The 24,368-nt window shown below is 43.3% G+C and overlaps 1 protein-coding gene across 3 annotated transcripts; it reads right to left on the reverse strand.

Moving 5' to 3' along the window:
- Window positions 1-3,126: 3,126 nt before the first annotated feature.
- Window positions 3,127-23,412, reverse strand: BIRC7 (baculoviral IAP repeat containing 7). 3 transcript variants are annotated; one of them, XM_026683406.2, is made up of 8 exons: window positions 22,915-23,412; window positions 21,145-21,959; window positions 19,486-19,585; window positions 18,969-19,038; window positions 14,358-14,400; window positions 11,191-11,262; window positions 6,507-6,714; window positions 3,127-3,672 (listed from the first exon to the last, which is right to left on the reverse strand). In XM_026683406.2, the coding sequence occupies exons 2-7, from the start codon at window positions 21,788-21,790 to the stop codon at window positions 6,515-6,517; spliced, it is 1,131 nt and encodes a 376-aa protein (XP_026539191.1). In that variant the 5' UTR covers window positions 21,791-21,959; window positions 22,915-23,412; the 3' UTR covers window positions 3,127-3,672; window positions 6,507-6,514. The 3 variants fall into 3 exon arrangements, with proteins under 3 accessions (XP_026539191.1, XP_087815308.1, XP_087815309.1); XM_087959182.1 differs by having other exon boundaries at window positions 3,127-3,728; window positions 22,915-23,003; XM_087959183.1 differs by having other exon boundaries at window positions 3,442-3,672; window positions 6,656-6,714; window positions 22,915-23,003.
- Window positions 23,413-24,368: the final 956 nt, after the last annotated feature.

The following is a 24,368-nucleotide window of genomic DNA, read 5'->3' on the forward strand; positions in this document are numbered from 1 at the left end:
TCCAGAGCTTTTTTTATCAGCTACGGAGGCCTTCAGGAAAGCCTTGCCAGCCTTGCCGGCTGCAGAAGAAATGGACTGGCAAGGCAGTTGTTGAGTTGGGTGAGGCCTGGCTACAGCTGTCCAAAGGTAAGTAGTAGGGCAGCTCCACCACCACCTCATCCCCACCCTAGCTTAATTTTTAACCATGCATTCTGGAGTGGGAGGGGCCTTAATTAGGGTTTATTATGGAGAGGGGAGGACTTATATTGGGCACACGTGTAAAAATCAAGCTAGGGCTTACTTTCAAGGTAGGTCATATTTTGGGGAAAACAGGGTAGCTTGCTTGTGGGTGCTGTGAGTGGGTGCTGTGAGTTGTGGGTGCTCCATCATTGGAAGTTTTCAAAAATAGACTGGATAGCCACTTGACCAGAATAGTATAAGATCTTCTCCCCTGGGCAGGGGTTTGGACTAAAACAGGGGTCTCCAACCTTGGCAACTTTAAGACTTGTGGACTTCAATTCCCAGAATTCCTCAGCCAGCAAAGCTGGCTGAGGAATTCTGGGAGTTGAAGTCCACAAGACTTAAAGTTGCCAAGGTTGGAGACCCCTGGACTAAAAGACCTCCGGGGTCCTTCACAACCCTATGATTCATATTAAATGTCTGCAAATAATGAATTGGACTAATGAATACTAAGGTAGTTCTCAACTTACAACAGTTCATTTAGTGGCCATTCAAAGTTACAACTGCATTGAAAAAAGTGACTTTTGACTATTTTCCACACTTACCACCATTGCAGTATTCCCGTAATCACACGATCAACATTTGGATGCTTGCCAACTGACTCATATTTATAACGGTTGCAGTGTCCCAGGATCACCTTTTGCGACCTTCTTACAAGCAAAGTCAGTGGGGAAGCCGGATTCACTCAACAACCATGTTCCTCGCTTAACAACTGTAGTGATTCACAATTGGCAATTGTGGCACCAAAGGTCGTAACGCAGGGCAAAACTCACTGAACAAGTGTTTCACTCAGCAACAGAAATTTTGGGCTGAATTGTGGTTGTAAGTTAAAGACTACCTGTAATGAATGGGTGGGGTTGGACTAGAACCGTGATGACAAACCTATGGCATGCATGCCAGAGGTGGCATGCAGAGCCATTTGTGCCGGCACATGAGCCACAGGCAAACTTACCTCACTGCACATGTGCACACCTCACAGCTGATTTTCGGCTAGTTTGAGGCCTTTTTTAGCCTCCCAGAGGCTTGAGGAAAGCCTCTGCGGCCTGAAAAATAGGCCCGTTTTATTACTTCCCGTATTTCTGGAAATACCGGAAGTGACAAAATGGGCCTATTTTCCAGGCCGCAGAGGCTTTCCTCAAGCCTGGGAGGCCGAAAAGGCCTCAAACAGGCCGAAAATCAGCTGGGAAACGCAGTGCAGGTAAAGGGGCTGGGGATTGCGCACACATGCGCAGGGGGTGTGTGCGCATTGGCTTCTGGGTGCTGGCATACGAGTGCAAGCTCGCACACAATTTTTGGCACAGGAGCCCAAAAAGGTTAGCCACCCCTGGACTAGAAGATCTCCAAGGTCCCTTCCAGCATTATATTTCTATGTTCTCTTCTCCTACACTCTGGTTTTTATACAAATCACCCGTAAGTCCACCCTGTCTGCTCTGACTTTTTCAACTAGAACCTATAGCCATACTTGTCCTATTATTGTAAATATAACAGAACTATTGAATTTCTTTATGTCTACAGCAGATAAATATCCAGAGCCCCATTTACAGAATATGTATGATGTGGGCTAAGGTAAACTTCTCTCAAGTTCATACTTTAATGGACAACTCTCTGAATAGAAGTGATAATTGCAATAAATCCAAGGAGAACCCTGCAGTTAGACAGCTGGAAACTATCTTGTTTACTAACCACAGTAAAGAAGACACCCAAAACCCCCTCTCCTACTGACTATCTATTTTTAGTGGTAGATTCAAAGCCGGACAACTGAAATGGTTGTGAAAATAAGGTCTCTTAAGACCTCCTCAAGGCTGTCTGATCAGTCTTCTCGGAGACGGCTGTGTTTACACAATACACTCAAATTGTCCACCCAGCAATCCATTCTCCAGTTTCATATAAATACATTAAATAAGCTCGCCAGAGGTTGGATTTGCACAGGGTGCTAAGCAACCGAAGAACAAATAAGCTCTAACCAAGGTTAAAACAACCCAGCATGTTGAACAAATGCAACTGCCTGGTTTTCAACTGGCTTGGCAAGAGCGCATTGCGTAAACACAACGAAGGAGAACCTCTGCTGCGGGAGTGCAAACAAGAATTGTACTTTGTGTTACTTGGTGTAAATACTTACAGATTGAAAAGCTCTTTGTGGGGGGAATCACAGGACTGAATAATTTTTGCAAAGCAGCATTCTAACCACTGATATTTTCCAGATGTTATTCTTTCCTTGTACGGATTTTATTTTGTGTCATGTGTACCACTCAAAGCCATAATTAATCATTAGAGGGTCGATTTGATCTAGTGATTAAGGCACAAGGCTATGGAGTGGTGCAGTGGCCTACAGGTGGAGCTCTCGCCTCACAATCAGGATGCTGTGAGTTTGATCCTAGGTAGAGGCAGATATTTTTCTCTCTCTGGGCACAATGAGAATATATCTGCTGGACAAAACTCTGCATCGGTGACAGGAAGGGCATCCGGCCATTAAAATACCTCTGTTTGCTCCATTCAAACTCATTAAATGAAGATGATAATTAAAGCACAAGGCTAGAAACTAGGACCATGAGTTCTAGTCCCACTTTAGGCATGAAAGCTGGTTGGGTCTGTCTGTATTCGTGTCGAAAGCACCGGCAAAGCTAACCAGTGGTCCTTCTAGGTTGGAAGGTTTTGCCGGCGATAACACGGTAGCCCAGGGGATGCCCGACTCCAAAAGTAATACAATCTTCAGGGAGGCTCTTTTCATGAACCCCACTCCCCACCCCCGGTTGGGTGAATTTGGACCAGTCTCTCTCTCTCTCCCTCAACCCAACTCAGGTTACAGAGTTCTTGTGGGGAAAATAGGAAGAGGGAAGAATATTAGACATGTTCACATGCCTAGAGTCGTTTATAAAAATAATAAAAGTGGGAAAGAAATAACAAGAGTTCAGGTAGTTTGTAAATTTAATGCAATCATAAATCGATAAAGGTTGACAGAAATCATTAGAAATGGTTCCACAAAGGTAGGTTATTTTATTCTCTTGAAAGAAAACCATTCCAAGTCAAAACACACACACACACATACTTTTTTACTCCAAATTATCTGCTTTAAAAACTTATACAAGTAAGAATTGGGAATTGAACGTTTCCAAATGTGCTTTAAACAATTCCCCACCCACCACCCCCAGTGAAGCTGTCAGTCTCTCCACAGGAGAAACCTTGAAATGGTTTTTGTAATCTTTCATCTTTGAAATTGAAGGAGGTCTCAAAGAAGCTACATCTGCAAGATCATCGGGTGACTGTAGGGTTCAGAGGAAGGAGGCGAGTCCTTTTTGTTTTTGGAAACGGGCAGCCCGACCAGCAAAGTCGAATAAATAAATAAATAAATCAAGCACCCCGGTAGTATATTTATTCAAGTCCTTGTTTGGTTCCTTGGGCAGAGTCGAGTCTTCCTGGGCCAAAGGAAGGGTTAAGTTGCTGTGAAGTGACGCTCTGAAAAGGCAAGACATTTCCTTGTGACAGATTTGCCTGCTGTTTCTCAACTTTGCCTTAAATACAGATAATCCTCGACTTAGGTTTAACGACCATGATTCAAAAGTTACAACATCACTGAAAAAAAAAGTGACTTATGGCTGTTTTTTTCACGCTGACGACCGTTCCAGCATTCCCTGTGGTCACATGATCAAAATTCAGACCCTTGACAACTGACTCGTATGTATGACCATTGCAGTGTCCCCTCTGTGTGTGTCTGTGTGTGTGTGTGTGTGTGTCACGTGATCCCCTTTTGTGACCTTCTGGCAAGCAAAGTCAATGGGCGGGAGCCCGATTCATTGAATGACCGCGTTACTGACTTAACAACTGCCGTGATTCACTTCACAACTGCGGCAAGAAAAGTCGTAACGTGGGGACAAAACTCACTTCACAACTGTCTCGCTTAGCAACATAAATTTTGGGTTCAACAGCGGCTGTAAGTAGAGGACTATCTGTATTGTGGGGAATGAATGGCAGCTGATAATTTGGTACACGTCTGCCTAATTTTTCCACGGCTATCCCACCATCCAGGCAATGTGATAAAGCAATGAAAGCTTAACTAGCAGCTGGGCATCTACCGGCTGGAACAGATGAAGTTCAAAACACTTGACTTGGCTAGCTTGGAGTAGATTGGGCTACCTTTGAGCTACCCAATTGAGGGCCAAGTGGTAATGGAAGGAAAAGATGAAGGAAATCTCTCTCCATCCTGAACCTTCAGTTATAGTACCTCAGGCCTTCATTAAGTACTACTTATTAGAGGGCACCCTGCTTTATACCAGTAGAAGGAACCCAGATCAACACTAGACTGGTAATTAACACGACTGGTAATCAAGTAAACAATACCCCAATTAACACTAGACCAGTAATCAAGTAAATAATACCCCAGTCAAGGAACTATCAACACAGACAAATAACACTAAACAACCACTTACTCAAGAATCCACCAAGCACTGATGGGACAAGCCACTAGTATATAAAAATAAGATCAAACCCCGCTCCCTTCAAGCACTGATGATGTTACCTAGTTTGGTAATGAAATGTCTGCAAGAAAAGTCTATCATCTGCACCTCTATAACTGCCTAGTTTGGTTCTGCAACCCAACAGGACAGACACAGACTTCAGAGGATAATTAGGACTGCAGAAAACACAATTACTACCCACCTGCCTTCAATTGAGGAGCTGTATACTGCACAAGTCAAAAAGAGGGCTGTGAAAATATTTACAGACCCCTCACATCCCCGACATAAACTGCTTCAATTCCTTCCCTCAAAGCGATGCTATAGAGCAGGGGTCCCCAACCACCGGGCCGCGGACCGGTACCGGGCCGTGGAGCACTCTTTACCGGGCCGCAAAGAAAAAAAAATTTAAAAAAATGGCGGCTTTCTTCGCCTTCAGTGAATGCTGCTGGGATCGGGGATCAAGGACACAAATGAAAGAAGGGGAGGGAGGAAGCAACAAAGCCTGTCCTGCTCTCTGGCTCAGCTCTCTCAGTCGCTTTCTCGCTCCTCCACCAGCCCAGGAAGAAACTGCTTCAAAGAAGCCAGGGGTGGGTGGCTTTTCCTGTCGCCGCAGCTTCCCGAGCGCCCGTTTCACCCCACCCGCCCGCCCGCTTCGCTCGCGGTTCAATCCACAGTGCTCCGTTCTGCCTGCCTGCCTGTCTGGTTGTTTGGGAGCAGCTTCGGCTGAGAATAATAACTATTCGCCTCTTTTATCAGCCGAAGCTGCTCCGAAACAAAGAAGGCAGGCAGGCAGGTAGAACGGAGCACTGTGGGATTGAACCGCGAGCGGGCGGGCGGGCGGGTGGGGTGAAACGGGCGCTCGGGAAGCTGTGGCGACAGGAAAAGCCACCCCACCCCGGCTTCTGGGCTGCTGGAGGAGCGATAGAGTGACTGAGAGAGGAACGAGGCAGACACCTGAGGGAGGGAGGGAGGGAGGGAGACACCTGAGGGATGGGGCTGAGGGAGGCAGGGCCGAGGCGCTCCTGAACTTGGTGGTTTGCTGGCAGACGTTTTATTACCCGACTAGGTAACAACATCAGATGTTACCTAGTCAGGTAATGAAACGTCTGCAAGCAAACCACCAAACTCGGATTCTCTCCCCCCGGTCCTTGAAAAATGTTTCTGCTTGAAACCGGTCCCTGGTACAAAAAAGGTTGGGGACCACTGCTATAGAGCACTGCACACCAGAACATCTAGACCCAAGGAGTTTTTTCCTGAACGCCATCACTCTGCTAAACAAATAATTCCCTCAACACTGTCCAACTATTTACAAAGTCTGCACTACTATTTCTGTTAATCTTCTCATCACTCCTTATCACCCATCCCCTCCCACTTGTGACTGTATGCCTGCAACTTTGTCGCTTGTATCCTTATGATTTATATTCACTGTTTCCTAGTATGACTTGGTTGCTTAGTGTACCTATGACTATCATTAAGTGTTGCACCTGATGATTCTTGATTCTTGATGAATGTATCTTTTCTTTTATGTCTACTGAGAGCATTTGCACCAAGACAACTTCCTTTTGTGTCCAATCACATTTGGCCAATAAAGAATTCTATTCTATTCTATTCTATTCTATTCTATTCTATTCTATTCTATTCTATTCTATTCTATTCTATTCTATTCTATTCTTCTATTTCTATTCTAAAAACACCAAGCTCAGAGAGCACCGAGGTCCTCACAGATTAACAGTATTTTTGTTCAACTTGAAAGTCATTTCGATTCCCCACCCTGCTTTGCCTACATTCGGAAATTGCCAAGTTCTCTTCTGTTAAGGATTCAAATGCTTTACTTACCTTTCAGGTCAGGACAAGAAGGCCTTCATGCTGTCCCGAATGGCCCCTCTGCAGATGGGGCAGCGCCTCAGATTAGGAGCGCATTCAGCACACACCACTAGGTGGCCACAAGGAACCAGCACAATGGACACGTCTTTGTCCATGCACACCTTGCACATCCGCTCCTCTTGAAGCCGGCGCAGTTTTTCTTCCATGCTGGTGGTCGATTCTGGAGATAGAGAAGAGATCCCTTAGGAAGGCAGTTGGAAGTTGGATTAGCATTAGCCATAGCACTAAAGACTTATATACAGCTTCACAGTGCTTTTTAAAAAAATTGTTCTTTTTCACATTTTACAAATCTTGATCTTAACATTAACGGTACAGTGACATCATTATTACCTATACCAATCTCATATAAATATATACATTTATATACATTCATATACATTTGTCTATAATTTTATCTCTATTTTTCTTATTTCTATTGTTCAACCAATTGTACCAATTGTCCCAAACTTCGTAATACTCTGATTCTTCTTTACCCTTTAATTTTAATGTAAGTTTATCCATTTGAGCACAATCTAAAAATTTTTAAATTACTAATTCCTCTGACAGTGTGTTATTTTGTTTCCAACATTGTGTGAATGCTACTCTTGCTGCTGTCAATATATGTAGTAGAATATATTTAATCTTTTTTACTATATTTTCCTTTAATTATTCCTAACAAGAACAATTCCGGTTTAAACTCTATCCGATCTTCCACTATTTCTTGTATCCAACTCCATATTTTAGTGCAGTACTTTTGGACTTCTGGGCATGACCACCACATATGATGGAAGGTACCTTGGTTCTGTTTGCATTTCCAGCATCTTGGATTCATATTAGGGTACATTTTGGCCAATCTCATTGGTGTCAGATGCCAACGGTCACAGTGCTTTTTACAGCCCTCTCTAAGTGGTTTACAGAGTCAGCCTATTGCCCCCAACGATCTGGGTCCTCATTTTATCAACCTTGGAAGGACGAGTCCACCTTACTCTGCACTCGCAATCTAGGACTACGTGGGAGATTGTAAAGTTTGATGCAGTGATAATGAGCTCAATTTTAATTTATGGGGAATCTATTGGAATATCGTTTGTGCACATAAGTCAAGCGGCACATCCCATTTTTGCGGGGGAAAGTCGTTATATGAAGTTGTTGTCTTGCATAAAAAGCCTCACAACTAGATTCACCAAAATAGTATGCACCAATTTTATCCCAAAGATGCTTTTTTAAAGAGGCAACTGGACTTTCTTTCCTTTTTTTTGAAGATATTTTGCTTCTTATCCCAGAAGCTTCTGTGCCTGTGCTCAACAGTGAAAGAAAACAGGGCAGAAAACATCTTGCAGAAAACACAGCTCCACAACACAGCATTCAGCAGTTCCAAGAAAGCTCCACACCTATTTGCATTACTCCGGTGACCCTGAGGACACAGACAAACCTCCCAAGTGGCCTGAAATACTCTCTAAAAGAACGCAAATGACCAGCAGTCTGCAAGGAATGTAAATTCTTCCATTCTCCACTACCCAGTCAGAGCTGAAGAAGCTTCTTGGATGAGAAACGAAACATCTTCAAAGAAAAACCAAGAAAGTCCAGTTGCCTCCTGAAAAAGCATCTTTTGGAACAACCATGACCTGGATGACTGAGAATCTCCATAGACATGTACCAACTTTATCCATCAACTGTCATTTAGGTAAGATGAACTGCGAGTTTTATCACTGACCATGTTGTCAAGGCACAATACGTTTTCAATGTTTCTCAACCTCAGTGACTTTAAGATGTGGTGGATGGCAACTCCCAGCATTCCCCAGCCAGCACATTAGGAAGCATGAAGCTAAAAAAGACTGCTTTTGCAGTAGAAGAGTTGTGTTACGTAAGAACAGTGCTTATTCTCACGTTTCCAAGAAGAAGTGACGCTTAGCTATTCCAAGAAATGGAAGAGAAAAGAAGAAGAAGACTCAACTATCAGGGTGGGATGGACTCAATTACCAAAAAAATGGCTATCCTGTTAGAAGACCTGCAGGACGCAATTGGGGGATAAAAATTATCTCCATGGTTGCTAAAAGCTGACGACTGACTTGACAGCCCATTGTAATGATTCCAGGTTCATACACTTAATTTGATTTAGACTTAAGGCACATTCGGATTGTCAAGGATTTCATTCACTCAAACCCCCCATGCAATCTGAAAGCAACCTGCAGCGGTCCTCTGTTCTGCCCATTGTATATGCTGAGAACATTGCAGATCAATTCAACACAGCAGATATCATTGTCCTGGTCCTTCACTCTCATCCCACACAAAGGTGATTCCGAAAAACAAACCCAGCAACCTGGCACTTTACAGAGGTATTTTCTCACGCTGAAGAGAAACTAGAAGCCTCTTTAAGAAGGGACTGGACAGTCACCTGTCCGAAATGGTATAGGATCTCCTGCTTGAGCATGGGGGGGTGGACTAGAAGACCTCCAAGGTCCCTTACAACTCTACTCTGATTAATGTTCTGATTAAGCGAGCGACTAATTTAAACCCTCGTTGACATCGCTCCTGCTCCTTCTGGCTTTGTTACTGAATGGAAGTAAAGCTATCAAACTATTGATTCTTTTACAAGACTCAAACAATTCAGGATCCAGGAAAGAGCTCCGAAGACAAAATGCCACCCATTTTTGTCGTGGTTTTGCACTTTGCAGCTAAGGGCAGTAATTATTCAGCTTCAGTCTAATTCAAGTCTGCCACCTTCGTGTTGACACAGGGGAGAAAAGATGCTTTCAAATTGGTCTGGGATGTGGAAGCACCCAAAGTCATGACCATGGACTGATTTCTAGTCTAGTCTGACTTCAGGGGGGCGGGGGGGGAAGAATCCTCTGGCAGGGTATGGAACTGGAGATACAATGTTAGACAGAATAAGCGAAGAAAAGGACATTGTTCATAGCAGGTGACTGCCAAATGAGTGAACGGTGTGGTCTATGAAACTGCGAAGGAAAACAAAACTCTGGGATGTATCACTAAAGGGATCACCAGCAGGATAAAGGAGGTCCTAATCTGTATATATAAAAATGAAATATCACTTGAGCAACATCACAAAATCTCCAGAACCGTAAAGCCTAAAAAAGTTGAAATTTGACATGTATGTTCCTCTTGGCTTCTAGGTGCTCACTAAGAAAGGATTTTTCGAAATGACCATCAGAGCATTACTATTTCCTATATTATTATTATTATTATTATTATTATTATTATTATTATTATTATTATTAACACGCTCTGATGCTAAGGAGTTCTACTCCCCCTCCCCACCTGGAAAGAAATCTGTTCCAAATGCAAAACACAAGCAGAGGAGAGGAGTTTCAGTTTTACTTTCACAGCAACAACCAGCTTTAGTACAGAACAGTTGAGTTAAGCCACACCCAGGCTCCTTGCTGTCTCCTTCTTGCTCGCATAGCAAATACTGTTTCACTTTCCAAACAGCCCTCAACTCTCTCGCACACTGACAGGACGCCAGCCAGATGAATACCGATGGATGCTGGTAGGCAGAGGCACAATTTTCCCCCTTATTTTCCTCCCCCAAAACTAAGCCCAACCACAGAGTTTCATAGCGAAGCACGGGGATCGAGCTACTCTCACTATATGGGGCTTTGGGCAGATCCCATGTGGAATACTGTGTGCAGTTCTGGAGACCTACTTAAAAAAGATATCGACAAGATCGAGGGAGTCCAGAGACGGGCAACAAAAGTGGTACATGGTCTAAGGACAAAACTGACAATCTCAGGAGAGTTTGGAGGAACTGAATATAGCCTGGAGGATAGAAGGGGAAGGGGGATTTGATGGAAACCTTTCAATATATTAAGGCAGGGGTCCCCAACCACCGGTCTGTGGACCGTGCAGTCCGTGGAACAAATCCTACCGGGCAGCTGGTATGCTGCAAGCGCCGCCATCTTGTTTTGATGAAAAAGTCCTTCCGGTGAGCTTTTCCGGGTGAAAGCTCACCGGAAGCACTTCATCAAAACAGATGGCGCGCCAACGCTAGCTCGGTGAGCTTTTCGGGTAGAAAGCCATTTCTACCCGGAAAAGCTCACTGAAAGCGCTGGCGCCACCATCTTGTTTTGATGAAAAAGTGCTTCCGGTGAGCTCACGGAAGCACTTTTTCATCAAAACAAGATGGCGCGCCAGCTGATGCGGTACGGGGCGCGGCGCCCAGCTGATGCCGGTACCGGGCGCGGCATAAAGGTTGGGGACCACTGTATTAAGGGAGTGAATAAGGTTCTAGAAGGCAGCGTTTTCAATATTAAGAAAAAATCACGAACATGGGGGCATAACCTCCGAATGACAGGCGGGAAGTTCAAAAAGCCATGTTAGAAAATTTTAGTCCACCGAAAAAGTAGTGGAAGCTTGGAACCAACTTCCAGCGGAGGTAGCAGGTCAATCATCAGTAGCCGAGTTTAAACATGCTTGGGATCTATACATGTCCATCATCCGACAAAAATGTTAAAAATAAACAAAATTAAAAACAACTTAAAGGGCAGACTCGATGGATCACGAGGTCTTTTTTCTGACATCAGTTTTCTGTATCTAATAGATACTAGTAGTAAATAGTAATGATTTGCTGCTAGCATTTGCTACTAGTAACATACTTGTTACTTTTTCTTTGCAATTGTTCTCCACCTGCAGGAATCTTTACCTGGCTTATGGGAGCATTCCACTTGTGTCTCTCTTCTTACTCTCCAAGGATCTGGTTCTCTTTCCATAGACTCTGTATGGATAGGAGAAGAATAAGAGAGTGCATTAAAAGACAATGCTCAGAAGGATATCTGCCTTTGTCCAAAAGGAAGTCTGTCAGTAGGTCAAAGACCTTTGCAGAAGTTATCCAAAATAACTCCCTACACAGTTGTCCCAAAGTTGCCTTTTCAAAACCCAACTGGACTTTTTGTTTTTCCTTGAAGACGTTTTGCTTCTTGTTCAAGAAGATGGATGAGAAGAACTGAAGACGTTTTTGGATGAGAAGCGAAAGCTCTGCAGGAAAAACAAAGGAAATCCAGTCGCCTCTTGAAAAAAAGCACCTTTGGGACAACCATGACCTGGATAACTGAGAATCTCCACAGACGTTTCTGTACACAGTTCAATCTTCAAAGGACACCGTCAGAACAAACTTCTGAACGTGTACTTTATGTTGAAATGCTCGCCAGAAGTAACAAGATCCTTCCCTTGATTTTGGACCATCTGCACATGCATATTCCATATTTCCATCAACAGTAATTTTTCATTTCTGCTGGAGGCAAGTGGTGCAGAGCACACGGTGACTTCTTGGAAACAATGGTATCGGTGGAGGTACCTAATGGATAGCACCTAATGGATAGTTAGCACCTAATGCAGGGGTCCCCAACCACGGTCCGCGGACCGGTACCGTCCGTGGAACAAGTCCTACCGGGCGCTGGCTTGCTGGACGCCGCCATCTTGTTTTGATGAAAAAGTGCTTCCGGTGAGCTTTTCCGGGTAGAAAGCTCACCGGGCACTTTTCATCAAAACAAGATGGTAGCATGAGCGCTTCGGTGAGCTTTTCCGGGTAGAAAGCCATTTCTACCGGAAAAGCTCACCGAAGCTGTGGCGGCGCCATCTTGTTTTGATTAAAAGTGCTTCGGTGAAGCACTTTTTCATCAAAACAAGATGGCGGCGCCAGCTGATGTCGTACCGGGCGCGCCATAAAAGGTTGGGGATACCGGGCTGCGGCGTAAAAAGGTTGGGGATCACTGACCTAATGGATAGTTATTCATTGTTGTAGTTTTCTTTAGAAGTTTCTCTATTTATTGTTAGAGCTAAAGCTGCCAAGAATAGGAGCTTAGGAAAGAATCCACACGAGGCATAGACACATTACTCAATTCACATGTTATGCTGGTGTATTAAACAGATTCAACTTTTTTTAAAACATAGAGCTGTGTAAATTACGGTTTACAATATACGTATTTTCTATATGAAGCTTTGACTTTGACTAAATATGACACTGAAGCTGCCTTATATGGAACTTTTGAGTTTTGTTTATTCCAATCAAGTATTTCAATGCAACTATTCTCTCCATTTTCTTCTATTAAGAGGAAGAGGGGGCTGACCTAGTACACACCACTCCATATATATGTAAACACACACGGATTATCTAATTTAGATGGCAAAATGGGCAGCTTGTAAGTCTAATAAATAATAATAATAATCTGTGAACTGCAAGCCAGCGTGGCAATGCAGCTTTCAAGATACCTACACTTTTATTTGGCATCAAACAAAAATGGGAAGCCTTGTTTTGTTTCTCTAATAGAGAGAATTTTCCAGATTTTGCTCACAGATAAGCTAAATGACATAATACAGATGGAAAGAATGGAGTTTCGTAGTATCCATGGTGAAAATGTTTTTACCTGCAGAGAATACTGACGTATTAAGACAATTACACCTCTTTGTCTGTGCAAGGTTTTTTTTAAACAGGTCTGATTGACAACGGAAGTATAAACTCTTATTAGAGACCCCATGCTGTCATTCTATGTACACCTTTTACGTAACAAACATGCTCTGGAAATCACTAGTTGCTCATCTTTGGGTAGGCCTTAGTCTGCATGAGGCTTTTAGCAGCATGCCCAGAGTTACAATCACCCTATATGATTGAAGACAGGATTTAAAAAAAAAAAAAAAAAGGACAAGGGATCAGGTCAACAATTATATTTAAATCAGAAGTGAGTCAGTGTTCAAAAAAATTGTGGGACAGTGATCTCCAGGGAAGTCACAGAAAACACAAGCACGTTGAAGTGTGCTTAATGCGGTCCTAAGGAGGAAGATTTTACAAGCATTAACAGAGGGATACAATCAAGATCAAATGAGGTACTAATACCACTCTATAAAGCCTTAGTAAGACCACACCCAGAGTACTGCATCCAGTTTTGGTCACTACACTATAAAAAAAAAAGCTGTTGAGACTCTAGAAAAAGTACAGAGAAGAGCAACCAAGGATGATTAGGGGACTAGAGGCTAAAACATATGAAGAACTGGGCATGGAACTAGTCTAGTGAAGGACCAGGGGAGACAGTATAGAGGTCTTCCAATATTTGAGGGGCTGCCACAGGGAGGAAGGAATCAAGCTATTTTCTAAAGTGCCTGCAGGCCAGACAAGAAATAATGGATGGAAATTGAACAAGGAGAGATTTAACCTGGAAATTAGGAGAAACTTTCTGACAGTGAGAACAATCAACCAATGGAACAGCTTGCCCTCAGAAGTTGTGGGAGCTTCATCACTTGAGACTTTCAAGAAGAGATTGGACTGCCATTTGTCAGAAATGGTGTAGGGTCTCCCACTTGGGGGGGATTGGTCATCTAGTCCAATCCAACTCTGATTATCTGTAATCTGCATTTTTGGCATGGTTGTTAAACAAATCAAGCTTCCCTCAATGACTTTACTTTCCAGAATATGTCTGGGAAGGCTGTAAACGATGAACACATGACCCTGGGATACTGTAACCATCATTAACACAATTGGCAAGTGGCTGAATTTTAGTCACATGACTGTAGGGCTACTGCAATAGCTTTAAGCGTGAGAACCAATTTCAATCCAGTTTTTTTTCCAATGCTGTTTGAAAGGCACTAAGTTGTCAAGTGAAGTTACCTGTTGCTAAAAAAAACTGTTGCTGATACTAAAAATGCACATAATAAGGTGGAAATAAGACATCCATCCTTATAGGTTAAGTCTAAAATGTAGGATTGTGGGATACTGTGCAAAGAGCACTGGGGTCTCCCACCTGAAGTTCAAAGCCTAAGAAGTCAGCACTAACAATGTTACCAACATTAAGCAAGACATAAACCTCTTTTTTTACCTACCGTGAGAGCTTTCTGAATATTCAGACCAATGCAAGCTGTCTTCCTGAAAACCAAGACAAAGTAGGTGTCACCAAGGAGAAGACTGTATTAATTTCTAAGGTATTGAGCCACCAAACTCACAGGTTCTGAATGGCATAGAGATGAAAGGCAAATATCAAAAACAAAACAAAGGTAAATGTAACAGCAAAGATAAAAACTGGAGTAACGGACACACAGGGAGTCCTTAAATTACGACCACAGCCCAACATTTCCGTTGCTAAGCCAGGCAGTAGTTGAATGAGTTTTGCCCCATTTTACAACATTTCTTGACACCATGGCTAAGAGAATCACTGCAGTTATTAAGTGAGTAACGCAGCTAAGTGAATCTGGCTTCTCCAATGAATTTGCTTGTCAGGAGGTCACAAAGGGGATCACATGACCCCCCCCCAGGACACTGCAACCATCATCAATACAAACCAGGCCTTTGAATTTGGATCACGCGGCCATGGGGATGCTGCAACAGTTGTGTGAAAAATAGTCCTGGGTCATTTTTGTCAATGCCGAGTGGTCACTAGAAACAAATGACTCTAAATCAGGGTGTCCAACCTTGGCAACTTTAAGACTTGTGGACTTCAACTCCCAGAGTTCCTCAGCCAGCTTTGCTGGCTGAGGAACTCTGGGAGTTGAAGTCCACAAGTCTTAAAGTTGCCAAGGTTGGACACCCCTGCTCTAAATGGACATCTATGTGTACTTTACCTGAACCAGACACTGCATGCCAGATGAGCAACTCCGTGACCCACCCCAATGTCTTGGGAAAAATACAGATTTTCAGAGATGGTTTAAAGACTTGCAGGTTGGGGCAGTCTAAACCTGGGAGGTGTGGGTGGGATGTGCCAGAGAAAACACACTCACTAGGTCCCATTAGATACCGTTGCTTAACAAAAAGGACATGATGGATATGTCAGATCTTACTGGGATGGCAGAAATGTGAAAGAGAGGCAGCCCCTAGTGGGAGGATGATTTATTAAATAAAGGACAACCGGCGCCTTGAATGGCAGCCAGGTGCTTCCTGGTAATCAGACCAGTGGTGTTATGTGGGCATAGAGGATGCCCCCATAATCAGTGGTGGTATTCAGCCAGTTCGCACTGGTTCGGACAAACTGGTAGCCAAGGATTTGGTGTGGGTCACTGAACTGGTAGTAACTTCTGGCTGGCCACGCCCCTGATCCAGTCGCCGCTCCCTCGCTCGCCCTGCCCGCCTGATGCTCGCCCCGCCCAGTCACTCCTTAAGGTATTTCCCCCCAATCAGCTGTTCCTACGATCAGCTGTGCCAGGATCAGGTGGTATTTGCTAGTATTTGGTATATAAAATCATACAATGCAATGTCCTCTTGTCAATGAATACTTAGCTTCAACCATAACCTCACAAGAGCACACATCAAAAAACTCAAAGTTAACCGCACAAACTTGATTGCAGGAAATGGCTTTCAGCAATAGAAAGGTCAATGTCTGGAATACTCTACCCGACTCTGTAGTTTCTTCCCAAACCCCAAAACTTTAACCTTGACTGTCTACTATTGACCTCACTTTTTATCCTAAGAGGTCTGTAGGGTGCGTGCATAAGCTTGCACCAACGTGCCTACCGTCCCTGTCCTATTGTTTCTCTTATTCTTCTTTATTTTTCTTATATGTACCCATTTCATGTATTCACAACTATGTATACACTTATACTTATTATCTTGTAAACAATTGGCAAATCAAATAAATAAATAAATAAACAAATAAATAAATAAATAAATAAATAAATAGCTCTCCAAACTACTCAGAATTTCCGCTACTGGTTCTCCAGAACTGGTCAGAACCTGCTGAATACCACCTCTGGTCCAGATAATTACCTTCTTCCAATGTTTTCTAGAGCTGCATTCTAATCACCTTCTCAAACAATCTTATTCAAACATGGAAGGTTGGAGCTCTGTTGAAAATTCTCCAGAACTCTTGTACCCAGCAAAAGCTTTGAGGGCAGGCCTTACTACTGCTTCCTTCAAGACAGGCAGAACGGTCTCCCCTCTCTCAAGAATTAATTGATCACAGCCCAAATGCAACTTACACATTTCCTGGGGTGGGGTGGGGTCCGTCAAGAAAGAGGGGCATAGATCTAAATCACAAGTGGCTGGATTAACAAACCCTGTTGACAAAGAGTCAATCATTTCCTACGTGACACAACCATCCCTTTGGGCCTGATCAGTCACAGGTTAACTCAAGAGGGGATCTGAGTGTTTGTCAAATGCCTAGAACATTTGGCATAATGTCATTTGGTCAATAGCCTTGTGACCCTTCCATTCTTCAAATACAGAATCAGTCACTTTCAACAGAGCTACTAATCAACTGTGAACTGAAGAAGTGCATTTTGCTCTTGTAATTGCTGCTATGTAATTCTTAATATGACCTTAATATAGTCAGATTAGTGTGCAGTTTTTCCTCAAACTGTGCTCAAAAGAGTCTTTTTTTTTTAAATCCCCTGAAACTCATCAGAAAACCAGGGAATTCCAAAGGTCATATGGGAGCAATCCAGTTGGAGATCTTTATCATGCCTCCCTTCCAGGCGGAAGGGACAAAGGCCTTGAACAAACTGTCCACATCCACAGGCTAAAGAGGAAAAAACAGGTTTTGGAACCCACCCAGAATGTTAGTCAATCAGAACAGACCAATTAAATAGGTCTTATCTCCCTACATGGAAAGGGAAGCATCAGCAACCCAAACAGCAATTAGAGAGAGATTTGAATATGACAAAGTGATTGTGTGATATCCTTCACCTTCCAATCAAGTTGCAGCTGCTTGGAGTAAAAATAAAGGAGACCTAGCATATGGACTACTTATAGGTGTTGGGCCCTCAGCAACTTGGTCAGGTCTATGTCTGTCATAAAGGTCATGAACCCCTGAGCCCAGGGGTGGGATTCTACCAGTTTGCACCTATTCACTAGAACCTGTTGTTAACATCCTAAGCAGTTCAGAGAACTGGTTGTTAGAATTACTGGCCTAATCCTGTAAGGAAGGCAGGAAGGAAACATTCTGGTGTTGCTTACAGAAACTGCCTCTCCGTTAACCCTTATTACATTCTTGGCAGGACTAGACTTCCTGTCTCAGGAATTTCTCTGGAGTTTTTTTCCCCCTCCTTTGCTAGTACTTTGCTTGTGTGGAGTGACCATTCAAAGTTACAATGGCACTGAAAAAAAGTGACTTATGACCATTTTTCACACTTACGACTGTTGCAGCATCCCCACAGTCATGAGAGGCCAGGTGAGGAGATGCGTGCCTCGATGTGAGTGATATTGAGTTGGCCACGCCCAGCCAATAACATGACCACCAAGCCACACCCACCCAGTCACATGACCAAGCCACACCCACCACCTAAGCCACGCCCACAGAACCGCTTGTTAAAAATTTGAATCCCACCCCTGCCTGAGCCATATCAGGCATGATTCCAGTACCAGTACTCCCAGTACCAGGGCTGGGCTGCTGGGGGTTTGCAGGTATTCTGTGCAGTTCAGAGAACCCCCAAATCCCACTCCTGGCTGGCCCCGCTCACCCCTCCCCTCCCAGGAGTCTGCACGTGGCCCATTTTGGATGCAGGTAAGTGCAAGGCATGCACCGAGGCTCAGGGAGGGTGAAAAATGGGACTCCCGGAAGTTCGGGAAGGCCGGAAATGGGCCCGTTTCCAGCTTCCAGAGAGCTTCCAGAGTCTGGGGAGGCCATTTTTGCCCTCCCAGAGAGCTTCCGGAAAGCCTCCAGAGCCCAGGAAGGCAAAAATCCCCACCCCTGGCTGTGGTGCAGGAGGCCAACGAGGCCACGCCCCACCCAGCAACCGGGCAGAGAACCCGTTGCTAAAATTTTTGAAGCCCACTCCTGCCCGGTACTAGGGGGTCTTGGGGGATTCCACTGCCAGCTTGCTGATGGATTCAAGCAGTTAGGTCAAGGATGTCACTGGGCAACAAGGAGGACATAACAGCAACCACTAGCCAAATTGTTCCCTGGAACCCAAGTTTAAACCACAGGATCTTACATCCAAGTTAGCTGCACTGTAAAGCTTCCAAAACTTCCTAGATGATAAACTGCCACCCCAACCCTGGTGCCAAATCCAAAACCCGGCTGGGTATTATCTCAGAGAGGAAGAACCCCCTCCAACACATGCCAGGAGGACAGTCACTTTACCCACAATAAGATAATAAGAGAGCCCCTGTTACACATTTTAACAGCATCGGGTATTATTTAAGCTACAGTCATACAGGACCAGGGGAGACAGGATAACGGTCTTCCAATATTTGAGGGGCTGTCACAGAGAGGAGGAAGGGGTCATGCTATTTTCTAAATCACCTGAAGGTCAGACAAGGAATAATGAATGGAAACTGAACAAGGAGAAATAAATTTTCTGATAGGGAGAACAATCAACCCATGGAACAGAAGTTGCCTTTGGAAGTTGTGGGAGCTTCATCACTGGAGGCTTTCAAGAAGGGATTGGACTGCCATTTGTCAGAAATGGTGTAGGGTCTCCCGCTTGGGCAGGGGGTTGGACTAGATGACCTACAAGGTCCCTTCCAATTGTTAATCTGTAATCAGAAGAGGCATGCCTACTCACCAACATTACATTAGATTCTTGAGTGTGGTTTATGAAATCTCTCCCTCTGGACTGGAGCAGAAATGCACATCTGTGGAAGTTGGGGTAAGAGGGGTAAGGGAGAAGACTGATAAAAGGTTAGTTGTAAATATTGTTTGCGACTTAGTACCAAATTGCAACATAGAGGTATAAAATGTTATCTCTTCCATTGGATCTGTCTATGGGGATTCTCAGGCACGCAGATCATGGTGGTCCCAAGGGTGTTTTTCCCAAAAGGCAATTGGACGTTTGTTTTTGGTTTTTTTCCCTTAAAAATGTTTCACTTCTCCAAGAAGCTTCTTCTGTTCTAACTGAATGGTGGGGAACAGCCATGGCTGACACAATCCTTCAATCCAAGGAGTGTGTGGTTCTCCTCCCTCCCTATTATCAGTTACACCCAAGAGATCATTTGAACCTCGGGGCCCAAAAAAGCCTGCCCATGTCAGTTCCTACAAGATATGGAGGATGGAAGAAAAATAGGTACTTCAGAATGGATCACCTTGGAAACCACCTGGCGTGCTCTATCCAGGGATCATCCCCTTGTTCCCAGTTCCTCAGGGCACCATCACAGTAGAAACACCGCACATAATCTTGTTGGCCTGAAAACATCCATGACAAAAGATCAACATGTTGGTCAAGAGCAACAGAAACAAACCAACAAAAATCATTGCCAGTAATTAATCCCTGCCATAGTTTTAAACAGAGACCCCCAAACATGGCAACTTTAACACTTGTGGACTTCAACTCCCAGAATTCTCTGGCCATGGATTAATTACTACCCTTCCTGCTACAGCTTTTGATGGTTATGATTTTTCTGGCTGCTGGGCCCAGTAATAGTAACAAGCAAACGAAACGAAGAATTGGTCCAGAATTCAGGAAATCCACTCAAAGTCCATCTATCTTTATATCCAATCAAGGGGTGACAAGGCCAGATTCACTTTTCACTTAGGACATGATGCCTGATGCCTATATAGCCGTACAGAATATAAGACATTCTAACATGGGAAATGGTGGAGGAGAAGAGAGGTAAGCCGGACAGAATTGAATTCTATTCCTAGTAACCAAAGCCTGAAGTATTCCCCCATTTTAGTTTGTTTTGCTATTTCAAGAGGTGCTTGCAAGCCTGCATACCATCGCCAAAATGTTACACCGAAGAGTTCAAAACCGATGGCAGGTTAGAGAAACTTCTGCACCCGTAAATTCACTTCCATGGAAAAATCCTTCCTTTTCTGGCAGCAGGGGGGAAAAATGTGTTATTGCTCACTGCCCAGAGTCACTTGTTGAAATGGGCAACTTTACAAATTCAATATTCAGCTGAAGCTACGGCTATGTGTTTTCCATAGGGTGCCAAATATTTAGGAGAAGGGGGAGGGGAGAGGTGCTGCACACCTCTGGAAGCAAGGATTCCTCCCAAAGGAATAAGAAAGTCTATGACAGGTGCAAATTGTCAACAATTTCCACAGTCCACATTATACTCTCTGCTCTTTAATAGGGAACCATTTGCAGGTTGCTGTAGACACATCTAACAGCAACTGTAAATTCTCCTTTTTTAATGGCACACCTTTACAGTAAGTCTCCAGTGGAACAAAAGTGCCAGAGACTACAAATGAGATTGTGTGTCCTGAGCCTCTTTTAGGCATGAAAGCCAACCAGGTGATATTGTACAAATTATTCTTAACCCACTCCACTTCACAGGGCTGTTGTGGGGAAAATAAGGAGGCAGGAACATTAGTTATGCCTCTCCGAGTTATACAAAATTTAGTGGTTAAGGCACCAGGCTTCTTAATGGAACATCTTTACTGCAAGCCTCCAATGGAACCTCCAAGTGTGTTTCAACTTCCCACCTGAGTCATGAAAGCCAGCTGGGTGACTTTGTGCCAGTCCCTCTTTCAGCCCAACCCACCTCACAGGGTGGTTGTTGTGGAGGAAAGAGGAGAAACTTGTGTTAAATATATTCCCCACCTTCAGTTATTTATAAAAATAAAGGTGGGATGCAAATATATATATATATATACATTCAATACAGACATAAATACAAAATAGAATATTAAGGCCACCAGTTTCATGAGCTACTCCCAGGGCTTTCAGGAATAACAAAAGCCCTACATTAACATAGATGGAACCTGGGTTATACCCAGCAAAAGCAGTTCTCACATACCTGTATAGAAGAAGCCAGCTCTGGCCAACAACTGGGGAGACACTGGAGAGTAAGATGGCCAATTCTCAAACGACACCAACCGATCTCCTTCTGTCTCCATATATGGGTACTCTGGCTGACCCCCTGCAGGGCTCTCCTCCACATTTAAACTTTGTAGCATGCCAAGAAATTGACCATCTATGCAGTCATGGTGTTCTTCGCTCCAAGGCATCTGTCGGCAATTTCCTACCATTTTGTCCTGGACATACAGGCACGACGGGAAGAATTTCTTGTGCTCTACCATAGGATCCTCGTCAGCTACCCAATTGTACAACAACCCACCACAGCAGAAACACTGGACGGTGTCGGCAGGACCGACAAAATAAAAACCAGCAGCTGCCAGATCCGTTGGAGAAATAGGAACGCTCACCGGCCAGAACCGAAATGTCTGGAGGCGCTTTATCTCCAACTGCATGCTGGATCTTGACCAATGCAAAGGGCTCCACTGCGTGTCCTCTGAAGATGAGCTGCTCCCCTCATCCTGAGTCCCCTCTGGAGAAAAGCTATCTCCCATTTCCCAGCTGCTGGACAGGAGACTAGTCAAAACATCAGTAACAAGCTGGACACCCGATGAGATGAAATGTTTTGACACCGTACCAGCCTGCATTTCTAAACCTTCTCTGACTCGACCAACTGTAAATTCTGGAAAACTCTGAACTCCGAGGCCAAACAGACTCCCAAACAAGCAGATGGAAAAAGGATACTGGGTTTTCTAGAGCCTGCCAATTTGTTGGGGTTGGGACAATGACTGCCTTTCTGTCCGGTTCTTCTTGGGCCTGGAGAGGGAAGGAAGAAAAGGAGAAGCTTTTAAAATAAAGCCTTTAAAATCTGTTTCAAGCCTAAAAATCAGTTTTCTGGGTGGGTGTATTTGGAGACAATCGTCGGCTCCACAAATTGCAGGAAAACTTTTCAGAAAGAACCCATTTTTTTAACCTTTTCATTCTTTGTGTACATGGTTAATGCCAGGGGGAAAAAAGGGGACAGTCACTTGGTGACTCATTTTGTGAGTAACCATGCTTAGTGGTTACTCCATTTACAAAAGCATTAAATGTATAGAACAGTTTAGAAAGTATTTTCATTGAATATTGCATCTCCAATTCACCATGCCAAAAGGAAAAAAAAAAAAAAAGAGGACATACCCCCACATCCCTTTTAAAGGAATCTTTTTTGACAAACCAGAATGTTTAATAAAGCAACACACCTAAGACATTTAGCTACATTGACAGATACAGCAATTTAATGATCAGCAGTCAGACACAACTCTTTTTAATTTTACCTCAAACAAATATATAAATAAATCTGAAATCTATCACCTTCAAAATCTATCACCTTCAAAAACATAGAATCTTAAATATTCTTTCCACCACCTACTCAAAACACAGCAGCCTGCCTCTTATGCTGCAACAAGCCACAGCTTGTGGTTTACCAAATAAACCACAATTTAGAGTAGAAGAATTGTAATGTATGCACATTTCACTGAACTCTTAAGTCTAGCATGCTTTGGCTTAAAAGTTTGCTTGTCTTGCAAACCACAGTTAAGCTCATTGAAAAGCCAGCCAATTTCGTCTTGTGAAACAAACTGCATTGTAGCACAAGCTGTAAATTATATCCAGGAAAAACACATATGGAAGCTAAATATGTAGCAGCCTATGGAACAAGCCAGCTACACCTCAGTCTTAAAACCAACAACACAAATAATTCAGAACACAGTGCTATTATTCTTGTACTTACCTAACTAGAACTGAACATACACACACAAACTTTCTTCAGCCACAAACTAGAAACACAACTAGAACACTGCCTTCTGGGCTGCCTTTAAATTCCTAACCCCACCCTGGTAATTACTTAACTTGTGTAACGAATAAGCCATTTAAAGCTGCAACCACTTCCCAGCCTGATTTATGGATACAAACTACTATGGTGTGGCTAGTGGTTAGAGTAATCAAATATCTACCTTAATTCTGCCATGGAATTTAGTGAGTTGGCTATGCTGTTTTAATCTTGCTTATTTCAATGTAGTCCCTCTAAAATGGCCCAGTAGAAAGAGGAAATACTGTAGATTAAAATATAATTTTAAATAATCCCATTTTTTCTGTTGCTGAATTATTGCTCCAAAAGTTGATCTTTCATTTGCCAAATGCTGAACAATATTTCTAAAAGCAATACATTTCTTCTTTATATCCTGCCTCAATTCCCCAGTCAAATGCCAACACTCAATTTAAGTGAGGGAATAGCAGCAAAATGACATATGGCAAAGGGCCAATGGACCTTAGTCACTCAAGATACACAAACTCAAGGAACAATTCATTATCCATTTGCCCAAATAAATAATGAGATCAAGTCAGGGGCCAAACATTTTGTTATGGACATTTATGTTTGTCCTGGTTATTTTGTCAGTTTTGCATAATGAAAGCCTTTGGTCCAAGTGCTATTTGGGCCAAAAGGCTAGTGTTCTGCAGCATAAAATGTTTTTGACACAAAGGACAGAGCATAAAATGATTATTTTCAGGACGCTTTTAGAAACTGTTGGACTAGTATTTGCCTATTAGATAAGATTTTTTTAAAAGACCACAGCTGTGCCTTGCCTTTGACTGAAAGGTCTATCTAGCTAAAACCTCAGAACATTGGCAAGTGTTCATAACTTTCTTTTCACAAGTATCAGTTAAGTCCAAAAATGTCAAGGATTCTTTTCTCCTATTCTAATCCTTCCCCAAATACTGTATTTGCTGGAGCTGCTCAGGTCACTCATTGATAAAGAGGCCAGGTTGTAATAACGCAACACAGGTAGTCCTCAACTTACCCCAATTGAGCCCCAGATTTCTATTGCTAAGCAAGACAAGTGAGTTTTACCCCATTTTATGATCTTTCTTGCCACAGTTAAGTGAATCACTTAGTAACATGATTATAAAGTGAATCTGGCTTCCCCATTGACTTTGTCAGGTTCAAAAGGTGGTCACATGACCCCGGGATGCCGCAACCATCATAAATACATGCCAGTTGCTAAGCTTTCAAATTTTGATCATGTGACCACAGGGATGCTGAAATAGTCATATGAACAACTATTATAAGTTACTGTTTTTAGTGCCATTGTAACTTTGAACTGTCATTAAATGAATGGTTCTAAGTCAGTGGTGGGATTCTACATTTTTTACTACCAGTTCTGTGGGCATGGCATGGCTTGGTGG

This window comes from Notechis scutatus, chromosome 3 (assembly GCF_049901735.1).
Source record: "Notechis scutatus isolate UNSWTSFEM ecotype Mainland chromosome 3, rNotScu1.2, whole genome shotgun sequence".
Lineage (NCBI taxonomy): Eukaryota > Metazoa > Chordata > Lepidosauria > Squamata > Elapidae > Notechis > Notechis scutatus.

Excerpts from the sequence above, each read along its gene's own strand:
- BIRC7 (XM_026683406.2), bottom strand. The coding sequence starts at position 21,790 with ATGCAGGCTGGTACGGTGTCAAAACATTTCATCTCATCGGGTGTCCAG. Across the intron at positions 19,586-21,144 it reads AGCTGGCTTCTTCTATACAG|GCCAACAAGATTATGTGCGG; the intron begins GTATGTGAGAAC and ends GGATGTTTTCAG. Across the intron at positions 14,401-18,968 it reads AAGAATCTAATGTAATGTTG|GAAGACAGCTTGCATTGGTC; the intron begins GTGAGTAGGCAT and ends CTTGGTTTTCAG.